This window comes from Mchenga conophoros, linkage group LG11 (genome assembly GCF_057382185.1).
Source record: "Mchenga conophoros isolate Kocher_MC1m ecotype Shallow Benthic linkage group LG11, M_conophoros_male_GT1.1, whole genome shotgun sequence".
NCBI lineage: Eukaryota > Metazoa > Chordata > Actinopteri > Cichliformes > Cichlidae > Mchenga > Mchenga conophoros.
The window spans coordinates 6,715,974-6,735,567 of NC_140536.1; the positions used below are offsets into that span (position 1 = coordinate 6,715,974).

Consider the following 19,594-nt stretch of genomic DNA (forward strand, 5'->3'; position numbering starts at 1 on the left):
TACAGAAAAAGGAACAGTCACATTTACGTAACTACAGAGATTTTTCTATCCCTTTCTTTCTTCTCCATTTCATCTTTTGTTTCCCAGTCTTCCATAATCTTTAGAATTTCCTGTGATAAGGTCAGATCCATGGGCCTTATTAGGGCACAGCCAGTGGCCCAGCTGGCACAGGCTGTGGATTTACCCCCAGGCAGATCAGTGGGATACGTTACAGACAGCGAAGCTGAGGGCGAACAAGAGTGTTTGAGAGTACGCCCAAGACTTCTCTGAACACGCTGGTCACGAATATGTCTCAATAACAGGAATCTGTAGTTACTGGCACATACTAGCAACAGTGTCAACAAAAACCAAAAACCACCCACCCCCCCAACACAAACACAAAAAAACAACAACATGTGATTTAGAGGCTTATTAAAAGACATAATGGGTCATTTAAAAATGAGATCATAAAACAACATCGACCATCACAGGGATAATGGTCAACATGGGTGCACACAGAACTCTAACTGCACTAACTGCCTCTCTGTTCCTCCAAGAACCTTATAAAAATAATACAATCTTTTAAAATAAGATAATAATGGATTAACTGAAAAACAGTCAGGACACCTCCTGGCGTTCTTCACATTGTGGCTAAACAGAGGTATATGTTGCACTGAGCCAAACCCCGGTGGTGCTAAACAACATGCTGCAACACTCGCCAATTACTACATATGACAACTGTTGTATTCAGGCAATTAAAAGCAAAAAAAAAAAAAAGACCTACTTATGGTCACAGAAGGAGCCCCTTCACTCACACAATCAGTGTCTTGCTGCGGTAGAAAATGTCAACTTTTGGGTGTGTGAGTACACAGGCGTGTTAGATGTCCCTCTAAAACCAAAATATACCTATTGTACTGAAATCTATATGGATGTCAAATTCCCTGCCAAAACAATGCGAATGCTGACACCTGACAGGAAGTGTCAGACTTTTTAAAGTAGGAGTGAAGGACAGAAGACCCTCTGGAACCGTCGGCAGCCTCCCATCTGAGCTGTGTCTACCTACCATTCAGCCATTAAAACGACAGTTTTAAGAAAACTGACAGTAAGGTGAATGTCTAAGTACAAACAAGGAGCTCATTTTTTGACAAATGTTTTTCCATGGGACTTTTCTGATGTTTGTTTGTGGACAGCTTGGTATTCTTACCTGTATTTGTCTGATTATCATGTATTGCTAACATCAGGTTAGAAAGGCCGAAAGTCATCAGCACTGCACAGAGTTTAACTTGTTAACTGTGCAAAAATCACAGCTCAATTTTTTTTTAGGATAAATGGCAACAAATGCAACAGGTGAGACGTCAAGAACTCTTTGAATAACAGAATGATTCAACGTTAGCAAGTTTTTAGGAAGCTTAATAAGTCTGTTTTAGACATATCATTATGAAAAATGGATGTCTGACTTTGTGACTCAGATCCATCCTTGAGACACCCTCAACCAGGCAGGAGCACCAACCAGCACATAAAACTAATGTAAGCAGCCGTGTTGACACACAAACTTTGGACACCTAAGAGAATCGATGTGGGTATAATTATTTGCCATATTTATATTTATCACCATTTAACCAGCCTTCAGACAGCTCTTTCTGACAATATTGCAGTATAATCCACCAGACTTCACTGACGAAAGCAGTCATTTCAATTCGACTGCTGCCTCAGTTTGGTTTAGTCCCTGACCTCAGAGCAAAGAGAGTTTGAATTACTACATGGATGTAAACCATACTCTGTATTTTTCTTCTGTACAGCAAAAGCTTTAAACAACTTTTTCCCCCTACGTATGTAGGAGTGCTCCTTGACACACGTAGAAAATATACAAAATGCTGCTTTATGCATCATCTTCTTCATCACAGATTAAAGTTCCAAATACATTAGCTAAACTTCAAAGAGCATGATGCAAAACACCATGTTGTACAGCTGTCAGCCCTTTTATTTTTATAATAGCTGAAACAGCATATATCCTGTCGAGGTCTTCCCTTCTGTTACAGACTATTTGAATACCAGGGAGTTATGAAAAAGCTAGGTTTTCTTTGTGATCATAAAAATGGTCGACCATGCATATCTGTCTTGCAGAAGAACTTTGTAAATGTTGTCTGAAGCACTAAAGTTCCCATAGTAAGTGTAGAGGCCTCGACTCCCCCCCCCCCACACACACACTGGTGCCACCCCTGTGGAAACTTCAGCATGTAAGCCTCTCAGAATCCAAGGAAAACCCTGCAAACCACTTGAAGAGACATGTCATTACTCCACTGTCTGGGTGTTCCTGCTCACATAAACAAACGGATTACCCAAAATCTGACAAACAGCGGGTGGCACAGCATTTCAGTTGATGTTTTTTTTCCTTTCTTTTTTTTTTTCTTTAAATTTCAAGGCGGTAATCGCCACTTTGTTTCAAGTAAGGAGAGGAGACGAGATGTGCAGTCAGACATGGTTTCACAAAGGCTAATAGACATGCCAACCATCTCGTTTGTCTCGATGCTGGGAAAAACAGACCTGCAGCATGAGGGGGAAAAGGGGGCTACTGTCTGCCAGTGTGTGTCTGGAGTGCAGCGTCTTGTTTGACTGTAATAGGTCCCCGTTCGTGCCCGTAGACCTGGAGTCATAAGACACGCAGCAGACAGCAGGGCTGATTCATTCACCGAGCTCTTTAGCATCTCAGACAGTCGAACTGTGTGTAAATAGATGCTGACAGAGACAGCAGACTACTAACCGACCCCACCCCCACCACCACACACACTTGATGGATGGTCTGTCTTCAAACACACTACGACTACTAATCTGCCCTAGTCCCAAGGGCATTTTGGGAACTAGGGGAGGAGGTCTGGAGTGTGTGTATACGTGTGTTGGGGGTGCAGAAACTAGACACAAAGGGCGTCCCAGCAGCCAGCAACTAACTTGTGAAAGGAGCAGCGAAGGTGCTGCTGGGACGAGTGGAAGGAGGAAGTCGAGGATTGACCTTTTCAGCAGCTTTGGGCTGGGGAGGTTGCCTCCTGAACTTGACCTGTTCAGCTGAAGAAAGACAAGCTGCAGCTCCAGGGCTGCATTTTCCAGTGTCTGGAGCGTCAAGGGTTGTCAGTTTGATTCCAAAACCACAGGGTTACAGAGTCGGGAGATAAGAATGTTGTTGAGCGTGGTCAAGCTGATTTAAGGCCGAAAACTGCAGAAAACAAACCAAAAAAAGCAAAGCAAAAAAAAAAAAAAAAAGCGTAACAAATCATACCCCTGCTGCGCTAACATGACATATTAAATATTTTATAACATGGACTCTAACAAGAGGCTCTGTAACGTGGAGACCGAGACGCTCAACCCAAACAAACAAGAGCTGTCACACGTCAGCGACAAAGCTGCTTTACCGCTGTAGCGCACTGCAAACAATCAAACTTGCTTTAAAAAAATAAATAAATAAAAAAAATTGCTGTTCGTAATATTCATGCCATGTTTGTAAAACAGTGTGCTAGGACAGCGGTCCCCAAACCCCGGGCCTCGGACCGGTACCGGTCCGTGAGAGTTGAGGCTCAGGTGTGAAATGTATGGTTTTCAGGGTTTTTATCGGTTTTCAGCGTTATTTTGTTATCGTTTTTATCGTTAACTCTGTTTTCCTGGGTCTTTTCACGTGTGTTATGAATAAATCTTCTTTTTTCGGTACCGGTACTAGTTTTATTTTGTTGTATTTATCCGCGACACCTTAAAAGCCGGTCCGTGAAAATATTGTCGGGCATAAACCGGTCCGTGGCGCAAAAAAGGTTGGGGACCGCTGTGCTAGGAAACCAATGAATGCTAACAACCTGAAAGGGGACTTACTTCTAAAAAACAACAAGCTAAAAGTGAGTAAAAAACAAAACCCAGTTCTAACTCCAACACTAGGTGAGTGACCTGGTGGCAGTTAAGAGACTTCAACAGAGTGTTGAAAAAAAAAAAAAAACAATATTAGAGCCATCTCTATTAGTTTATACTCTGCTAATATATTATCCTGATTACTATTCTAAGTCTAATTCAAGTCCAATTCAAATTCAGTGAAAGATGCACATTATAGCCAGTTATCACAAAAGACAAAGAGCTGCAAATCCTTTTACGTGAGATGCTGCAAAAAAAAAAAAAAAAAAAATAGCTTCCTGCAGATTTATATTATATGACATATAAATATATAAATTTTGACTAATGCTCAAGCAATTGGTCAAACCTACATCAAACGTCTTTACATTTTCACAGCGGCTTTGCCCGAAGGTGAGCTAATGTTACTCTCAGGTCTGCTGGTGTGTCTGGAGATCAGCTCTGTGGTGTAGAAACTGGGTCTGGGGACCCCTCGTCACCAGCTCTGTACCAAAAGACAAGGAGCTCTTTCTTAACGCCTGCAAGTTGAGCACTGCTGTTCTACTGCTACACCCCTCAGCTCAGGAGAGGTGGCAGACTAAATAAGTCCCCATTGAGAGACACTTACCAAGTGCAGAAATTCCCTGTGAAATTAATTACAAGAGCAGTGATCGCAAAATAAATCTGTTTGTGGGGGGGGGTCTTTTTTTTTTTTTTAATGCTGTTGTTTGGTTGTCCTCGCCACTCCCCTCCCCAAGGTCCCTGACTTTCTATGTTAGAATTCATTAATAACATGCCTAAAAAAATAAAAAATTAAAAAAATAAACTAATTCCAAATCAAAAACACCTCTACAAACAGACCCCCCCATAAAACAAAAAAACCCTAACCCCAAACACACAACAAAGAGCTTAGTGAGAGATTGGATTGGCTGTCTGGCTGCAGACTGCAGGGTAAATATTGGCTGAGCCTGAGAGTGCCTGTCTGTGTGCGTGTCTGTGTGTATACATCTGTAAATGTGTGCGTGCGTGTGCCCATGTGTACATTTTTGCGTGTGCGTTTGAGGGAGAGTCAACAAGTAGCCGTGTGCGTGTTTGGCCTGAGGTAGTTGACAGATGACCCTGCTGCCACCTACACACTAACACCACTCACACACAGGATTACAGATCAGGCCATTTACATCCGTCTGGCTGGCTTGCCCCCGCTGCAGGCTAACTGTTACATACACACAGCGCAGACGGTCACTTAAGTCTCCGATACAGGGACCAGGACATTCCCCAGAGACAGATGTGTGTTTGTGCGTGCTTCTTAAGAACCAGGAGGATGATTCTAGGAATATTCTACACAAGGGTTTGTATTTTGTATTTTGAGTTTTATTTTCGACACATTTGGTCGCAATATAGTTACTGTGTACTGTATAAGCCAGGCTAAAGGATCGATAATTGCGACGCAATTGCTTTTTCAGTCCAAACATAAGAAAGACTGTTAGGTACAGGCTCACAATCATCTATTGGTCCCCGGCATCTCCTCAACCAATGACATCACTCAGGTTTGGAAAAACAAGGAAGCTACAACTGGTTGTATTGTGGCGTCTGCCATGTTACTCGGTCAACTCATTATCATGCTTGCGTCTGACTCTTACCTAATTGAATGATGCTAGGGGTGCAACAATACTCGTATCAATATTGAACTGTTCGATACAGTGCTTTTGGTTCGGTACGCATATGTATCAAACGATACAAAATGTTTTATTTATTTTATCAACTTTTCTTCTGACGATGCTGTCTGTGTTGAGCGCTCAGTGGATCTGCGTTCGACTGATCTGCCTAGGCTGCACTGTCGAGTGCAGATCCACTGAGCGCAGCGCAAGCTAGCAAGACAGAAGCTAAGCTCGTTGCAACATGGCAACTGCCTCAACGCTACCCGAAATTGAACCTCCCCCACCCTCATTCAGATCTGGCGTTTGGAACTATTTTGGGTTTCATGTGAAGTATGACCCTGATGGTAAGTGCGTCATGGACAAAAGTAAAACAGTATGTTGGATGTGCCACGCAATGCTCAATTGGTGGGAACTAGTGCGTTAGCGCAGTTAGCTTGTTAACGTGTTGACGCCGTCCAGCCCCACGCACGGGGCGATCTGCGGTAACTCGTTAACGGAGATTTGCTGCGTTATGGCGTTAATGTCATTTTAACGAGATTAACGCTGACAGCACTAGTGGGAACACAATGAATATGACTGCACATTTACTCCGACATCATCCTAGTGCAAAGACAAGTGGAAGCAGACAAAAACAACAAGCACGCATGCTACAAACTTTACCCGAGTCATTAGCACATGATTCTCCTTATCGGGACCTGATATGTTTAATATGCTGCTGAGAATATAGCCCAGAAGAAGCATATAGTATAGCTTTTATTTTGGAAAGAGACATTTCTCTGTAATAAACTCTCTTTTCCAAAGATGAGGGATTTCTCGATCAGATTTATTTATTTATTTTTATTATTTTGTTGTTTCAGCAACATTAAATTTAAAAACTGTTCTTTTGAGTTAAAATATATTTATAATTTTAATAAATGACAAATTAAAAAGGCATGAACATTTTTTTGTATCGAAAAAATATCGAAAGTATTGAACCGAACCGTGAATTTTGTGTATCGTTGCACCCCTAATGATGCCATTATGCAGCAGCTGATCTGCAGCCTTGTCCCAAAATACAATCTTACTTTTCTAATCAGTTTTCCTGATTTAACCATTTTCAATCCAGATTACAGAACCAACCACTGCATTACTATTGAGACATTTCCCAAGGTTTTGTAGAAACACAGTTTGCACTAGGTTCAAGTAGAATGATCTAAGGCAGCTGACATATAGTATTTCCCCTGATAATAGCAGTAAGAGACAATATCTGATTAAATGACTTAAGAGTGTAATATGTTTGCCGAACACATGTTTGCAGTGTGACCCTGCAGGGACGACACCTTCAAAAGAAAAGGTGAGCCACTATCCAGTTAAAGCTTTTATCTCTCAGCCTCTTTAGCCGGGCAGCTAACTGTAGGTTAAAGCTAAAGGATGCGCAATGACTGGTGCTGCTGTGTGAAAACAGAACTTTAAAATACCATGCCTACTATACGAGATAAATGCACCACACAATGAATCCAAGCACAGCAACAGCTAGGAGACTAACACTTGTTAAGAGGTCTCTGCCTTTCAAATCCTACATGTGAATCCCAGTGTAGGCTGAGGTTCGGTTCCTGGCCATGACACACTGTCTGCGCTGTGATCCTTCTATGTTCCAAGTCCCTTTCAATTTTCCTCCTCGTCTGAATGAAAGAGGAAACACACCAGTGAGACGCCTGCTCCGCTTTATAAAAAAGGGGAGAGAGAGGGAAAAAAAAGAAAAGAGGCAGACTGTAGCTCTTTTCTGCAGCCAGAGAAATCATCAAAGCATGAGCTGCATTATTCAGCCTTGCCGAGTCTGCATGACAACACAGCCGACAAACAAGAGCTCTTTTCAAACCAGACGGCCACTACAGTAGAACACAGCTATTTCAAACCACTTGTGAATGGAGCTCCCTCCGACTAGTGAGACATTAAGACGAGAAGAAATGCACTGAAAATACCAGGCCAGCATTTATTCAAAGTTGTGTGAACCCACAATGCAGTTTGTTTGCTAGTTTAATACTTTGCAAGTGTCAATCAGAGCAACCATTCCACTTTTTCCCTCCTCTTGCTGCACTGCTCAGTCTGAGACAGTCCTCCTGGATTATCTAATTAGGCTCCGTGCTGTACCAGTCGATCTGTGCGTGCACCACTTCATGCCTGACTATGTGCTTTTCCTGGCTAGCAGTACCATGATGCCACAGAAAAACGAATGGAGGAACACCAGTCCGTCTGCCAGATAAGCGCACAGGCGCGCACACACACACTTACTTCTTGGTTGCAATGTGGCGTCAGCACAACCACACTCTGCTGCCAAATCTGAATCTAATATCCTGTGTTCACCTCATGTTGCCCGGCCCTGGCCTCGACCCCAGTGGAAATTACACATCAGTGTAACTCTGTCTGTCCTTCTGTCCGTACGTCTGTAGCTTGTCTGCGTGTCTGTCTGTCAATATATCTGCCTGTCTGGCTCTCCCGCATCTCTGTTTATATCTCTGTCGGTACTTGCCTGGCTGCCTGGTTGTGAATCTACCCGCCTTGTCTGCTATGTGCCCGTCTCCTGTTTATTTGTCTTCCTCTGTCTGTCTGTAGACCTGTCACACTGCATGGATACACTCACTGTGCGTCTGGCTGTCCTCTGGTGTCTCTATATGTCTGCCTGCTGTGCTTTTTTTTTTTGCTTTTTTCCTGAATGCTCAGTCATAAAGAGGAACATCTGCAGTGGATCTAGCAGGCAGCAGCATTAGAGCAGAGCTGATAATGATAGTTTCTCTTTGGGCCGCTCAGAAGGCAGACAGACATAACATACCATTCAAGCGTTTCCTGTCTGTGCTGACAGGCAAACTATTTAACCCTCTGTGGTGAGCTCCGAGAGCATTTGCACAGCCAGGCAGCCCTATAGGGTCATACAGTGCCACTGTAAAACAAACTTCAAGTGAGAAAAAAATACTACTTCTGGAAAACGCAGTAGATTATTAAAAGCTTTTTTAGTACTAAGCTGGAAGTACACACATATTGATATTTCTTAATAAGCTAACTGTTGAGTATTACAGTGTAACCGATTAATAGTAATGGGCACCTAAGAGCTTAAACGTACGCCAACGCCTGACATAAGCACTAAAAAGTCCACACGGTGTGGTAGAGACACACTTTAAGTCAAATACAGACAATAAAAGGAGGTTATAAATACCACTAAGTGCTATGAGGTCACCATAAACTTTCTGCTGGACAGCGCAGACATGCTGAAAGTCCATACAGAAGAATTATCGGTTTCCTCTAAGGTATTTAGAGCGGCCCACAGCGAGTTAATAGCAGAACTGTTTAACCGTGTTGGATGAAGACTAAGTCTGATTTGTTGTGCTTCTGTTGCCACACTGGAGAGTGCACATAAAACGGATTAGGCACTAAAGTCTGTCTGTCGGTAGGTTTTTAAGGTCAGGAGAACTCGTAAGAGGAGCAGCTAATGTTACTCACATATCTCCATTCCCTGTGGCTGGGAAGCGGTGCAGTTGCAGGAGCAGGTGACATTGGAGTTGCCGGGGCCGCCAGGAGCCGTTAGGTTTTGCATGGGGCTGGGCAGACCGGAACACCGCTCCGGGGAGAGAGCCGCCGCCGCCGCCGCCGCCGCCAGCGTCGGGGCCCCCCGACGGGAAAACAACGAAAAACTTCCAGGCAGCAGCAGCAGCAGAGTCTGCCGCTACAAGTAACTCCCGACAGTTTCGCTTTAATTATCCCAAGGCTTTTCTCACGCCATAATTCTCTCGGAGCGGCTCGGTGAAAGAATCACTGGGAGAGCTGGGGACGAGCCATTGCCTGTGGCTAATGCATTGTACGGCTTTTTCCGTTCCTTCCTCCGTCGCTGAGAGCAGCTGTCTTTACCCTACTACAGCTCGGCAGACACGGCGTCCTCAAGCCACGCCCGTAAACTGACAGAATGCCGCAGCGGCCTATCAGAGAGCTTCAGGGGAGGGACAGCGACGGGGTGGTGGGGGGTAGGGGAGGGAGGAGCCGCTGCCTTCAGGAGCGCTAAGAAATATCACTACCCTGACTTTAGCCAGCTAGGGGGAAAAAGCAACAAAATAAACGTAGTCCCACACCCTGTATGTAAAATTGACACTAAATCCAACAAATCTTCTAATTAATGACCATCAAATGCATTCACATTCCCACATTTTAATATGACAATGAATTGTAAGAGGAGCACTTGAAGGCAGCAATGGGCAGAGGATGGGACAGCGGCTGTACTTTATGGTAGTGTGCACGCGTGTCTGGGTTGCAGGGGGCAGGCCGCACATTGGTGAGACTGAAAGGGGTGGCTGACCTGACTTAGAAATCTAGCAGACGGGTCGTGGTTGACAATGGCTGTAAGAGAAAGGAGTTGGGGGGAGAGAGGAGAGCTGGACCTGGTAGGTCTGGTGTGTTATTTGGGGAGGGTGGGGGAAGCGCTTCGAGTTTCACTCCCTTGTTATGGCCGGCCACAGCCAATATAGTCGGCTCTTTAAAGGGGCTAACCTTGAGGTGACCCCCCCAAGCTAGTCTTGTGGTTCAGGGCCACATGTGCAGCAGAGAGGCAAACCCCCGCCCCCAGCACATCCCTGCTTAATCTAACCAACAGTGCAGCCATTTCATCCAACACACAAACACACACATACAGGATCTATAAATAAACCGAGCTGCTCAAATCTGAGAGGGGCTCTGAATGCCACTCTAGTCCAGGAGGTTCCCAAGCTAAGGTTCAGGGACCAAGCAAGGTCATCATAGAGCTTGCAAGTTTTTGACTTTATTTGTGCAGAGGATAAAACAAGTAGTAGGTTAATAGTCTCTTAGCTGGTCATATTAGATTCCTGAATTTGCAGGTGAATCTAAAGATACTATAAAGGATACTCTAATATACTATAAAGGATATAAAGTATACTTTATTTTGAACACATCATTGAGGCTGTGCAAGAGAATTCACATTGGATTTTTTTAAAATTATTTATTATTAAAAGATCTGCTCTACAAGGAAACACATTTGTGTATTCTGCTATATTTTGCTATAAGTGTTGTAGGAACTCTTGATCTAGTAGTCCTGAAGTCACTTTCCCCCCCCCATCCTATTGCTGTTTGGAACCATAAGCTGTGTATTAAAGATTTCTGGGCTTCCCACATTGGTCACTGCCATGTCAGAGTGCCATGTCAGTAAGATTAGCAAACTTGGTTAGCAAGCTGCATCTATAAATCATGTGCCTGTAAAGCACAGACACATATTTAGTTGAGGTGATGCTTTATCCATTCCAAAACCAGTTTTCATGTATGTTTCTCTTGATTTAACGTCCAATTATGCCTAAATTTCAGCTGTGTAGCTGTTGATTTGAGGTGAAGTGGAAGAATGTTTCTACTACTTCTACCAGTATCACTGACAGCAAAAACGCCACTGAGTATGATGGTGCCACTACCATGCTTGACAGTTGGTACAGTGTTTTTAAGTTTGAAAGCCTCACCTATAATCCTCCAAACATAAAACATACATCTATTCAATGTGAACAAATAGCTCTTTGTTTTGTCTTTCCATAATACTTTTCTCTAGAAGGCATTAGGCTTGTTTATTTGGACTATACGAGTGCCAGGTCTGTGCCAGGAAACCATCCAGTGGTCAAATATCCAGCCAGAATTATGCCAGAAGTTTGTTGATGGCAAACCAAAAGCATCTGGTCAAGATGCAAGTTGCTGTTTAACCAAATATTAGTGGTGTTTTGAATCTGAATTTATTTTGGATTTTCTCCAATTTACACAAACTTGTGCACCCAATACTTGTTCTTTAAAGTCATTAAATATGTATGCTTTACAATCATTCCTCTCCAGAAACACCTAAAGTTACCATGACCTCATGCCCATTATGAACATGTGTAAATGTCTGACAATCAAGTAACTGCAATAAAATAAGAGAACTTCAATCAGCAAAACTGAGTTTTGGTTGGCTTGTACTGCAGAGCATGCTATTTATTTTTATTATTGGTCAGATAATTCCAAAAGGTACCAACAGCACAAAAACAATCAGGTGGTCTAATTCAGTGACTTGAATTAGTGTAGTTGAAACCGAGCAAACAGCTTCCAGCTACCAATACTTTTGTTGGCATACCTGTCCATCAGAATGGCAACACTGGTCTCCACACCATCCCAGTACAAAGTCATTTTGATGGATGACTTTGGGCATTTTAACACAAAAGTCTATGGGGACTGACTCACTTTTGGATACAGCCTCAAGTGGATGTTAAAGGAACTGCAATTTTTACTACTTGGACATTAGCTTCATTTTCAGTCCTCAAAGTTGCCATTTATGTGGGGAAAAAAATAAATGTAGCAGATGGACGTGTGACCTGCTCTAGTATAAATGGAACCTCATCAGTCTGTGCACATGGAAAGCACGAACTGGCAACAAGTAATTATATGAAAGACCAGAGATGATGATTGGAGTAATGAGCGGGCCAGGCTTACAGCCTTTTACCAACTGCATGGCCTCATTATGGTCCACGGACCATTTTACTGGACGAATGAAGCTCTTCCAGGTGGCATTCCAAGAAAATAGAGCAAAGAGGGAATAATATAGGAATGGCTCTTCTGATCACAGGCCTGCTCTCTTGCACACCACTTCTGCAGCAAATCATAGAAATGCCATGGCAGAAAATCGCATCACATATTGTGTGTGCTGGGAGTGAAAAATGAGAAATGCCTGCTCAGAGGGGGTGCGGTTTGACCGTTTTCACTCTGAAGACATCAGTAACCGAAGGCAATAAAACGAAATGGACCTCTGTGAAGGAAAATAAGTAAATGGGGAAAGCAAAGACCTCCGACAGATGTTCTGCATTAAGTGCCGCATCACTAGCCAAGTTCTATATCCAATCATGCAAAAATATTTTCCTTGACAGCGGCTTCTACACTCCTCTACGAGTGGACTGACACCTTTGGAAGAGAACAGACTGCGTGACCCTGAAACAATTTACAAACGCCTGGCAGCTGTCATAATTGTATTGAAGCAACAAATTGAGGCACTGCTGTGTTGTCAGGTAAAGCAACGATATCGATGCACTAAAGACCATTTTTTACAATTTGTTTTTATGTCTTGATCTGAGGTCACAGCCATGCACACACATCCCAGACAAGCTCTCATCCACAGACAGACACACATCGATTTACCCTCTTGCAACCCGCATCCAATCCACCACCACAACCACAAAAATGCAAGCGCACACATGCACAGTCTGTCTGGAGCGTCAATTTAGTCCCCTGGGGAGCACGCAGGGTGACACCACTAACAGGCCAGACCAGACCAGACAGCCAGCAGACAGATAAATACTAGGCACGGCTGAATACCAAATGCACTCGTGTCTACCAGCCCCCCACTCCACCCCCACCCGCCTATAGTCTGCACACACACACAGGCGCTCTCTCTGTGGGTCTCTCGGGAAACGTCTGTCTCATCGTGTATTTGAGGAATCCTAACTTTAGGTTGATAGGTTTATCATGCTCGGCACGTGCACGTGGATCTATTTTTGGAACTTTGGGAGTGCGGGCTTTCCTGCTCACACATGCTTACTCAGGAGTTCACTGCAGTGTTAGTGTTACTGTTGCTGCTGTTTTGTGAATCGAAGTGCCACGCGTTAACGTGACGGCCCTTTAAAGATCTGACAATGCACACTTTTTAATGCAGCATGGACAGGAGAGGAAACACCACCACCGTGTGTCTGCACAAAACCCACACTTCGGATGGCAACAGGTCCATCTTTAGCCACGGGATGCCCGTCTTGTGCATATGTATGTTTGGATACACGGACCATTTCCCACCTGTCACTTCCCCGTGACTTTCCAGATAAAAAGACAGCTGACAGATGACAGTAAGACAGTAGCAGTAGCAGTAACAGTATAAAAGATGCCACGGATGACTCAGAGTTTACATGAGCTGTTTGTGAGGAGACCATGAGTGCATCAGTGATGCGGTCGGGCCAGTAGTGGGGAAAAAGCAGCACAGCAAAGGCCTCAGTTGAGGGTAGCCCCATCCCAACAAGGGCAACTTCTCCATCCCAGCCAGTGTGGTGCTGAGCTGCAAGCTACTTTATAGCGCCATCTTGTGGCTCATCTCAGAAAGAGGCCTGTTTCCATCCAGCATCCCAAACACGGAGTGGAAAAAGTTGCTTTCCTTCCCTGGTGTCTGCTTCAGTCCTTCTCGTGTCTCCTCTCTGTCGCTCCATTACTTGTGAAATCAAAGCTGTCTCCCAGGCAAAGGTTTAAGCTTTGAATCAATTATGCCTCGTCTTCATCAGATGGCACGAGGGAGCAGAGAGGAGGACACAGAGGAAAATAAAAGAGTCCGTTTCTACGGCTCATTTTTTTAAAGACAGATTAAAGTTCTCACAGTGAGCTGTTTAAAGGGCAAATCACAGTTATACTTTACACTAAATACAGTATTTTTTCCTGTATGAGAAGGACTTTTTATACAGAAAACTATGCCGACACCTCTGAATTTGCACTCATTTTGTGTTTTGAATCAACTCTTTTATTTCTGGTTAAATTCTAATCAAAAATCACAGTAAAAACAGGTATATAAAACGTAATATTTTATAGAACAGTGTGCTGCATACAACAAGTGGGACATCATTTTCTGCTGAAAACACAGCAAACAGGTAGTTGCTTCTATATGACTGCTTAAAGCAGGGGTGGGCAATTCCAGGCCTCGAGGGCGGGTGTCCTGCAGGTTTTAGATCTCACAGGACATGTTGAGGAGCTAATTTAGCCATTTAAATCAGCTGTGTTGGTTCAAGGACACATCTAAAACCTGCAGGGACACCGGCCCTCGAGGCCTGGAGTTGCCCACCCCTGGCTTAAAGTATCCCTTCAGGATATTCAGGACCCTTTAAATCTCTAAAGTATACTCCAACAGAGCAGAAATAAATCATTTATTGATTTGTTGACTAACATAATTAAGGGATTTTTAAGCGAAAGTAATCAACACTCAACTTCTTAAATGTTATGATTTACATTTTCATTGAATTTACTTTAATCACTGACTGACAAAGAAAGACGTTTGAAGATGTGAACTAATCAGGTAATTGGGCTAATTAGGAATCTTTTGCTCCTTTAAGGTCAATAAAGGAAAGGCCATATACAAGGAAGCTCACTTCTGTATTCATGCTCATGTAATGATAATCTATGATGTATTATGCATAATATTACAGTCACACAAGGCTATTTTTCTGCTGAAAAAGGTTTACTTTTTGTATTTTTTTTTGTATGTTCCTGATTACGCTTGTGTACTTTTACCTATTTTCATCAGGTACATTTGTATGTTAAATGGTAAATGGCCTGCATTTGTATAGCGCTTTACTCAGTCCCTAAGGACCCCAAAGCGCTTTAAACTACATTCAGTCATTCACCCATTCACACACACATTCACACACTGGCAATGGCAAGCTACGTTGTAGCCACAGCTGCCCTGGGGCGCACTGACAGAGGCGCGAGGCATGTTTATTAAAAGATCTCCAAAATATCTCCAAAACTGCCAGCACACCAAAACTGACCTGTCTGTCCATATGTGATCACCTCTTGGTTTGTTTTCAGCATGATTCTTTAAAGGACCGGGGCATAAAAGCACTAATGCATCTTTTATCATCTTGTCAGTTATCTGAATCACTGGGTAAAATTACAGGTGTGAAAGTAGTAGTAGTTTCCATCCAAATGTAACATAAATACTAACATTTAGGTAGAAAATGCCAACTAATGCACTACTATCATATACATACGAGGTTTGTTTGTTGGCGTGTAGAGGTTCAAAGGGTTTCATGGGCATAAAAACATCACATGTGTTTATGTGTGTGGAAAAGTTTAAGGGTGGAATTAAAAGAATGTCCAATCATAACTCAGTTTAAAAACAAATAAAAGGAGATCATTTTCACAAGGTGCAGGATGTTAATCATAGGAGGTATTCGTTAGTGAAAAAATGTAGTTTGTTGTTTTGCAATGTGTACTATCTAAGTGTGTGTAGCCTTGGATACAGTTATAAATATATACAGTCTCATTATATCTCAGTGAACACTGATTTGTTGCAAGTGTAAACTTTATCCGTTTCCTTTTCGAGCAAGTAAATTGTGTGCTATACAGAGTTATCCATGGCAACTTTCTTTATTTTCTAATACTTTTTTCTGTTTACAATTATTTTTTTTGCATGTTCAAAATAAAACAGCCAATCAAATCAAAACAGTCAGAAAAGGCATAAAAGGAGATTTTGAGGTAGAGGTGGGTTTCAAAGCAGCTTGCATATGCAATGAATCTGTTGATCAGTGAGCTCATACCCTTCGGGAACTAACGCTAAACTCGATTTTGGGTTAAAATGAATCTTTTTAGGATGTTAAAAACATTTTTTAACACACAAGTTTTCCAGTTGAAAATTGACATGCAAACAGGTGGATGGAGTTGCATGCAGAACAAAAGAAATACGTCTTCCTTCTTTGAGAAGGTGACTGGACTGCACAAGTGACAAAATACCTTTCGTTTTTGGAATACTGACCAAATAAACAAATAAATAGGAGGCGGAAATCATTCCCAAAACAGCAAAAATGGTTAATACAGTGGAAGCAAATAACTGAATGAAATATTCATCCATGTGGCCACAGAACTGCCCCCAAAAATCAGAGAAAGAGCAGAAACTGACGGGCTGTGAACCGTATGGGATAACCTGCGACACTGCAAATGAACACAGCACAGAGGAAGAAGAAGAGCAGTTTCTTGCCTGCATCACTAATGCCTGTTTATCCCAAAAAAGCCTCAATCGTGGGACTCGTGTGATGAAAGTATTTGCGCATGACGAAGGATCCATTTTGACTATAACATAACATTTTCAGTCAGACTAATAACTCGAAACACCCCGTGACTTCTGTGTGGAGTGGGTATTACTGAATGCCTTTCCAAATGTCAGAACAAAAGATGGATATGACTCAGCCTTAATAACAAGGCTGAATGGGATTCATGAATTAACCGCAATGCATCTCACCAGCTGACAATGCTGGAGAGCGAGGGAGGAGAGAAAGGGGGAGAGAAAGAGAGAGAGAGAGTGTTTGCTTAGGCATCGACTGTAGCTCGGCATCTTCAGCGGAGCGCTAAGTAACAGAAAGGCCACTCCAGACAGTCAGATTGCAGAGTAGAGAGTTGCGTTCAATAAAAACGTCTGGCATGCCACATCATATTTGCAGCTTCCTGCCCTTGTCTGGCTGCAGTGCCGTGTCATATCCTGTCCACACAGGTGCACCAGCTGTCTGGCTTCCCACCCCTGTCATTTTCACACACACACACACACACACACACACACACACACACACACACACACACACACACACACACACAAATGCACACACCTCACTTACACCCCTGTCATTTGAAAAGAATACCCCTCCCTACCTCTCTTACTGCCGCAGGCTCCACTGCAATGACACCACAGCTCTCAGTGAAAAGTTATGCATGTGTGTGTCAGAGACAGATAGCTAGAAGAAGAGAAAGGGGGATGACAGAGCAGACAGAAATATGCAGAGTGTGTGTGTGTGTGTGTGTGTGTGTGTGTGTGTGTGAATAAAACAGTTCACGAAGAGAGAGACAGAGCCTGAGGTGGAGGATACTGAGAATAAAGGGATGAATGAAGAGAAGATGAGAAGAAAAAAAAAGAAGAGAAGGTGAGCAAAAGGAGGACAGGAGGAAAAGACAAGGCAAGATAAAAGGAAAGCATAGAAGAAGAAAATGTATGAGGAGAAAAAGAGATAAAACACAGGAAGAGAGAAAAGAAGAGGGAAAAACAGGGAAGAGAAAATAAAAGAAAGTGGGAATATAAAAGAAAAAACGAATAAAGGGAAGATAAAAAAAATAATGGACAGTAGAAGAAAAAGGTAAGAAAAAGGAAAAAGTCGAGGAATAACAGAGAAAAAAAAAGCAGAGAGGTGCCAACAAAAAAAAGAAGAAACAAAGTGAAAGCAAAAGCCAGTGAGTGAGTGAGGGAGGGACATAGAGGCACAGACAGAGAGGAAGAGTAGATAATCAGCAGGTATTGAGCTCTTTTCACCCCTGCGGTAGGGCTCTGCTGAGCATTGTAATGGGCTGTCTGCCCAGCTGGGCCGATGAGCTCATGTCTGGCTTTAATGCCAATCCTCAACTGGCACACAGCTCGGCAAGGCAAGCGCAGACGCAACACCACGATGCCGCTGGGGAAAGGACGCGACACAGCTGAGCGAGAGGAATAGAAAGAGGAAGAAAAAGAGAAGGAAAAGTGAAGGAGAGAGCCAGGCAGGCTGAAGGTGTGTTGTGTGCGTGCGCACTTCCATCACAACACTGATAAGAGCCCCGAACCAGACGGTGATAATCACACAGCCAGTGAGACAGCAGCTGTAAATGTGTGTCTGTAAAAGTGAGGGAAGGGGGACAGAAAGAGCGAGCGAGTGTTATTTTATGCAGTCATAAACAGCGGTGATTATAGAGTGTGCATGGTACACGTTACAGCCTCCTGCTGCCGAGAGTGCATGCAAACAGACGCACACGTGTGTGCAAAAGCACACGCATGGCTACGAAACACAGAAGCACACATGCAATCTGATTTTCAAACAGCTTTTAAGTGAGCCGCTGTGTACATGTGCAGACAGCTGACTTCAAAAAGAGTCAGTGTTGGACAACAGTGCTTCAGCGCGCTGGCTTTTTCCCTTTCCTTTTGGTTTTTTCAGAGTTGGTATTGTCGCAAAATACAAAGCAAGCGTTTTCTTGCACTCAATGTGGCAGCTGTTCTCACTGCAGGCAATTCACAGCAACCATTATAACATTACGTGGCTGTTTTATCCCCAGGTTTGCTGCCCGTACAGACAGCTCTACACTTTGTGTAAACCATGGCATCACCATTCAATCCGCATAGAAAAAAAGCATGAAAAACAGAGGAAGCTGTATGTCTCCTCCAGTCTTTGTAAGTCTGTGCATAGGGCCCTCTATAACAGCTTTAGATCTAGTGATTGTAACTGTGTATTTGTAGCTCTAATGAGCATATGCTGATCATTAAATCTATAACACATGAGCATGAGGGCAGAGTCACTGCACAGCTCAGCTCATAGCTCGCTGCTGTACTAAAGTGATTTAGGAGACATTAGCGTGACTGTACCCTAGTAGTCTTGTATTGATAGTCCTTTGAAAGCCCAACCCTGACTGAACGAAAACTGACATAACTGATTTTTAAGGCCTTCTGGGGACACTAACAGGATATGCACAACATTATCATTTACATATCATTCACACAGACAATGTAAAACATTAATATCGCTTCTGGGTATAAAAAGTGAAGGCTAAGAGGAAGTGCCTTAAACCGCCATTCTTTTTAAAGAGCACCAGGGGGCGATACCCGCGGTTGCAAAAAAGACTTCCTACAGAAGTTAGCCGTTGGTCACAAATGACTACATACCTGTCTGCAAATACCCCACAACCCCTGATTGTGATGAAAAATATTTATTGATTGCTGTTTGCAAATGTTTGCTGGAGGTTGTTTCCAGTTTTTGTGAAAATTGCTAGGCCCACAGACCGGTCAGTGATGCCCTGGTGACCACTGGTCATTAAATGTGTATTCTGGGACGAGTTGGCGCGTGTTTGCTGCCAGTCACTAGCATAAAACTGTCTGGAAAGATGTTTAAGATGCACCAAAAACCTCTTTGCAATTGCTTTGGTCACTAGCAGGTTGCTGCAGTTGTCTGTAGATTGCACTGGAGACACTGACTTGTCTGCAAACACTTGTGAACTACTCACCAAAGTAGCAGTGAAAATGTGAAAAGTGTGAGGCAAACCAGAAACCGAGTGTCAGTTTTCCAAGTGAAAGTTACAGCTTTTAAACTGTGCTGCTTGCAGCAGTCAGGAATAAAGTTGACTTTAAAGGCAAACATTCTCGATTTCTGGTTTGCATCGTACTTCTTCAGAGTAAGTGGCAAGTGTCTGCACTCAATGCAAACTTTGGTAACTTTGGCAACCTGCTACTCGCCAAAGCAATTACAAGGAGCAATTTGGTGTAGCACCCTATTTATAACAATTTCATTTAGTGACAGTCAGCAACCGGC

General features: G+C 43.2%; 1 protein-coding gene across 3 annotated transcripts in view; it reads right to left on the bottom strand.

The window, feature by feature from the left end:
• Positions 1-19,594, bottom strand: part of LOC146563502 (low-density lipoprotein receptor class A domain-containing protein 4-like) — a 280,198-nt gene that overhangs the window by 33,334 nt on the left and 227,270 nt on the right. Inside the window, exon 1 of one of the 3 annotated variants that reach the window (XM_085290638.1) lies at positions 8,973-9,406. The exons of the other annotated variants lie outside the window; for them this stretch is intronic. Within the exon in view, the coding sequence (XP_085146764.1) occupies positions 8,973-9,066 (94 nt within the window). The 5' untranslated portion in view covers positions 9,067-9,406. Of the gene's footprint in view, positions 1-8,972; positions 9,407-19,594 lie in introns of those variants that run through there. 3 annotated transcript variants of the gene reach the window in all.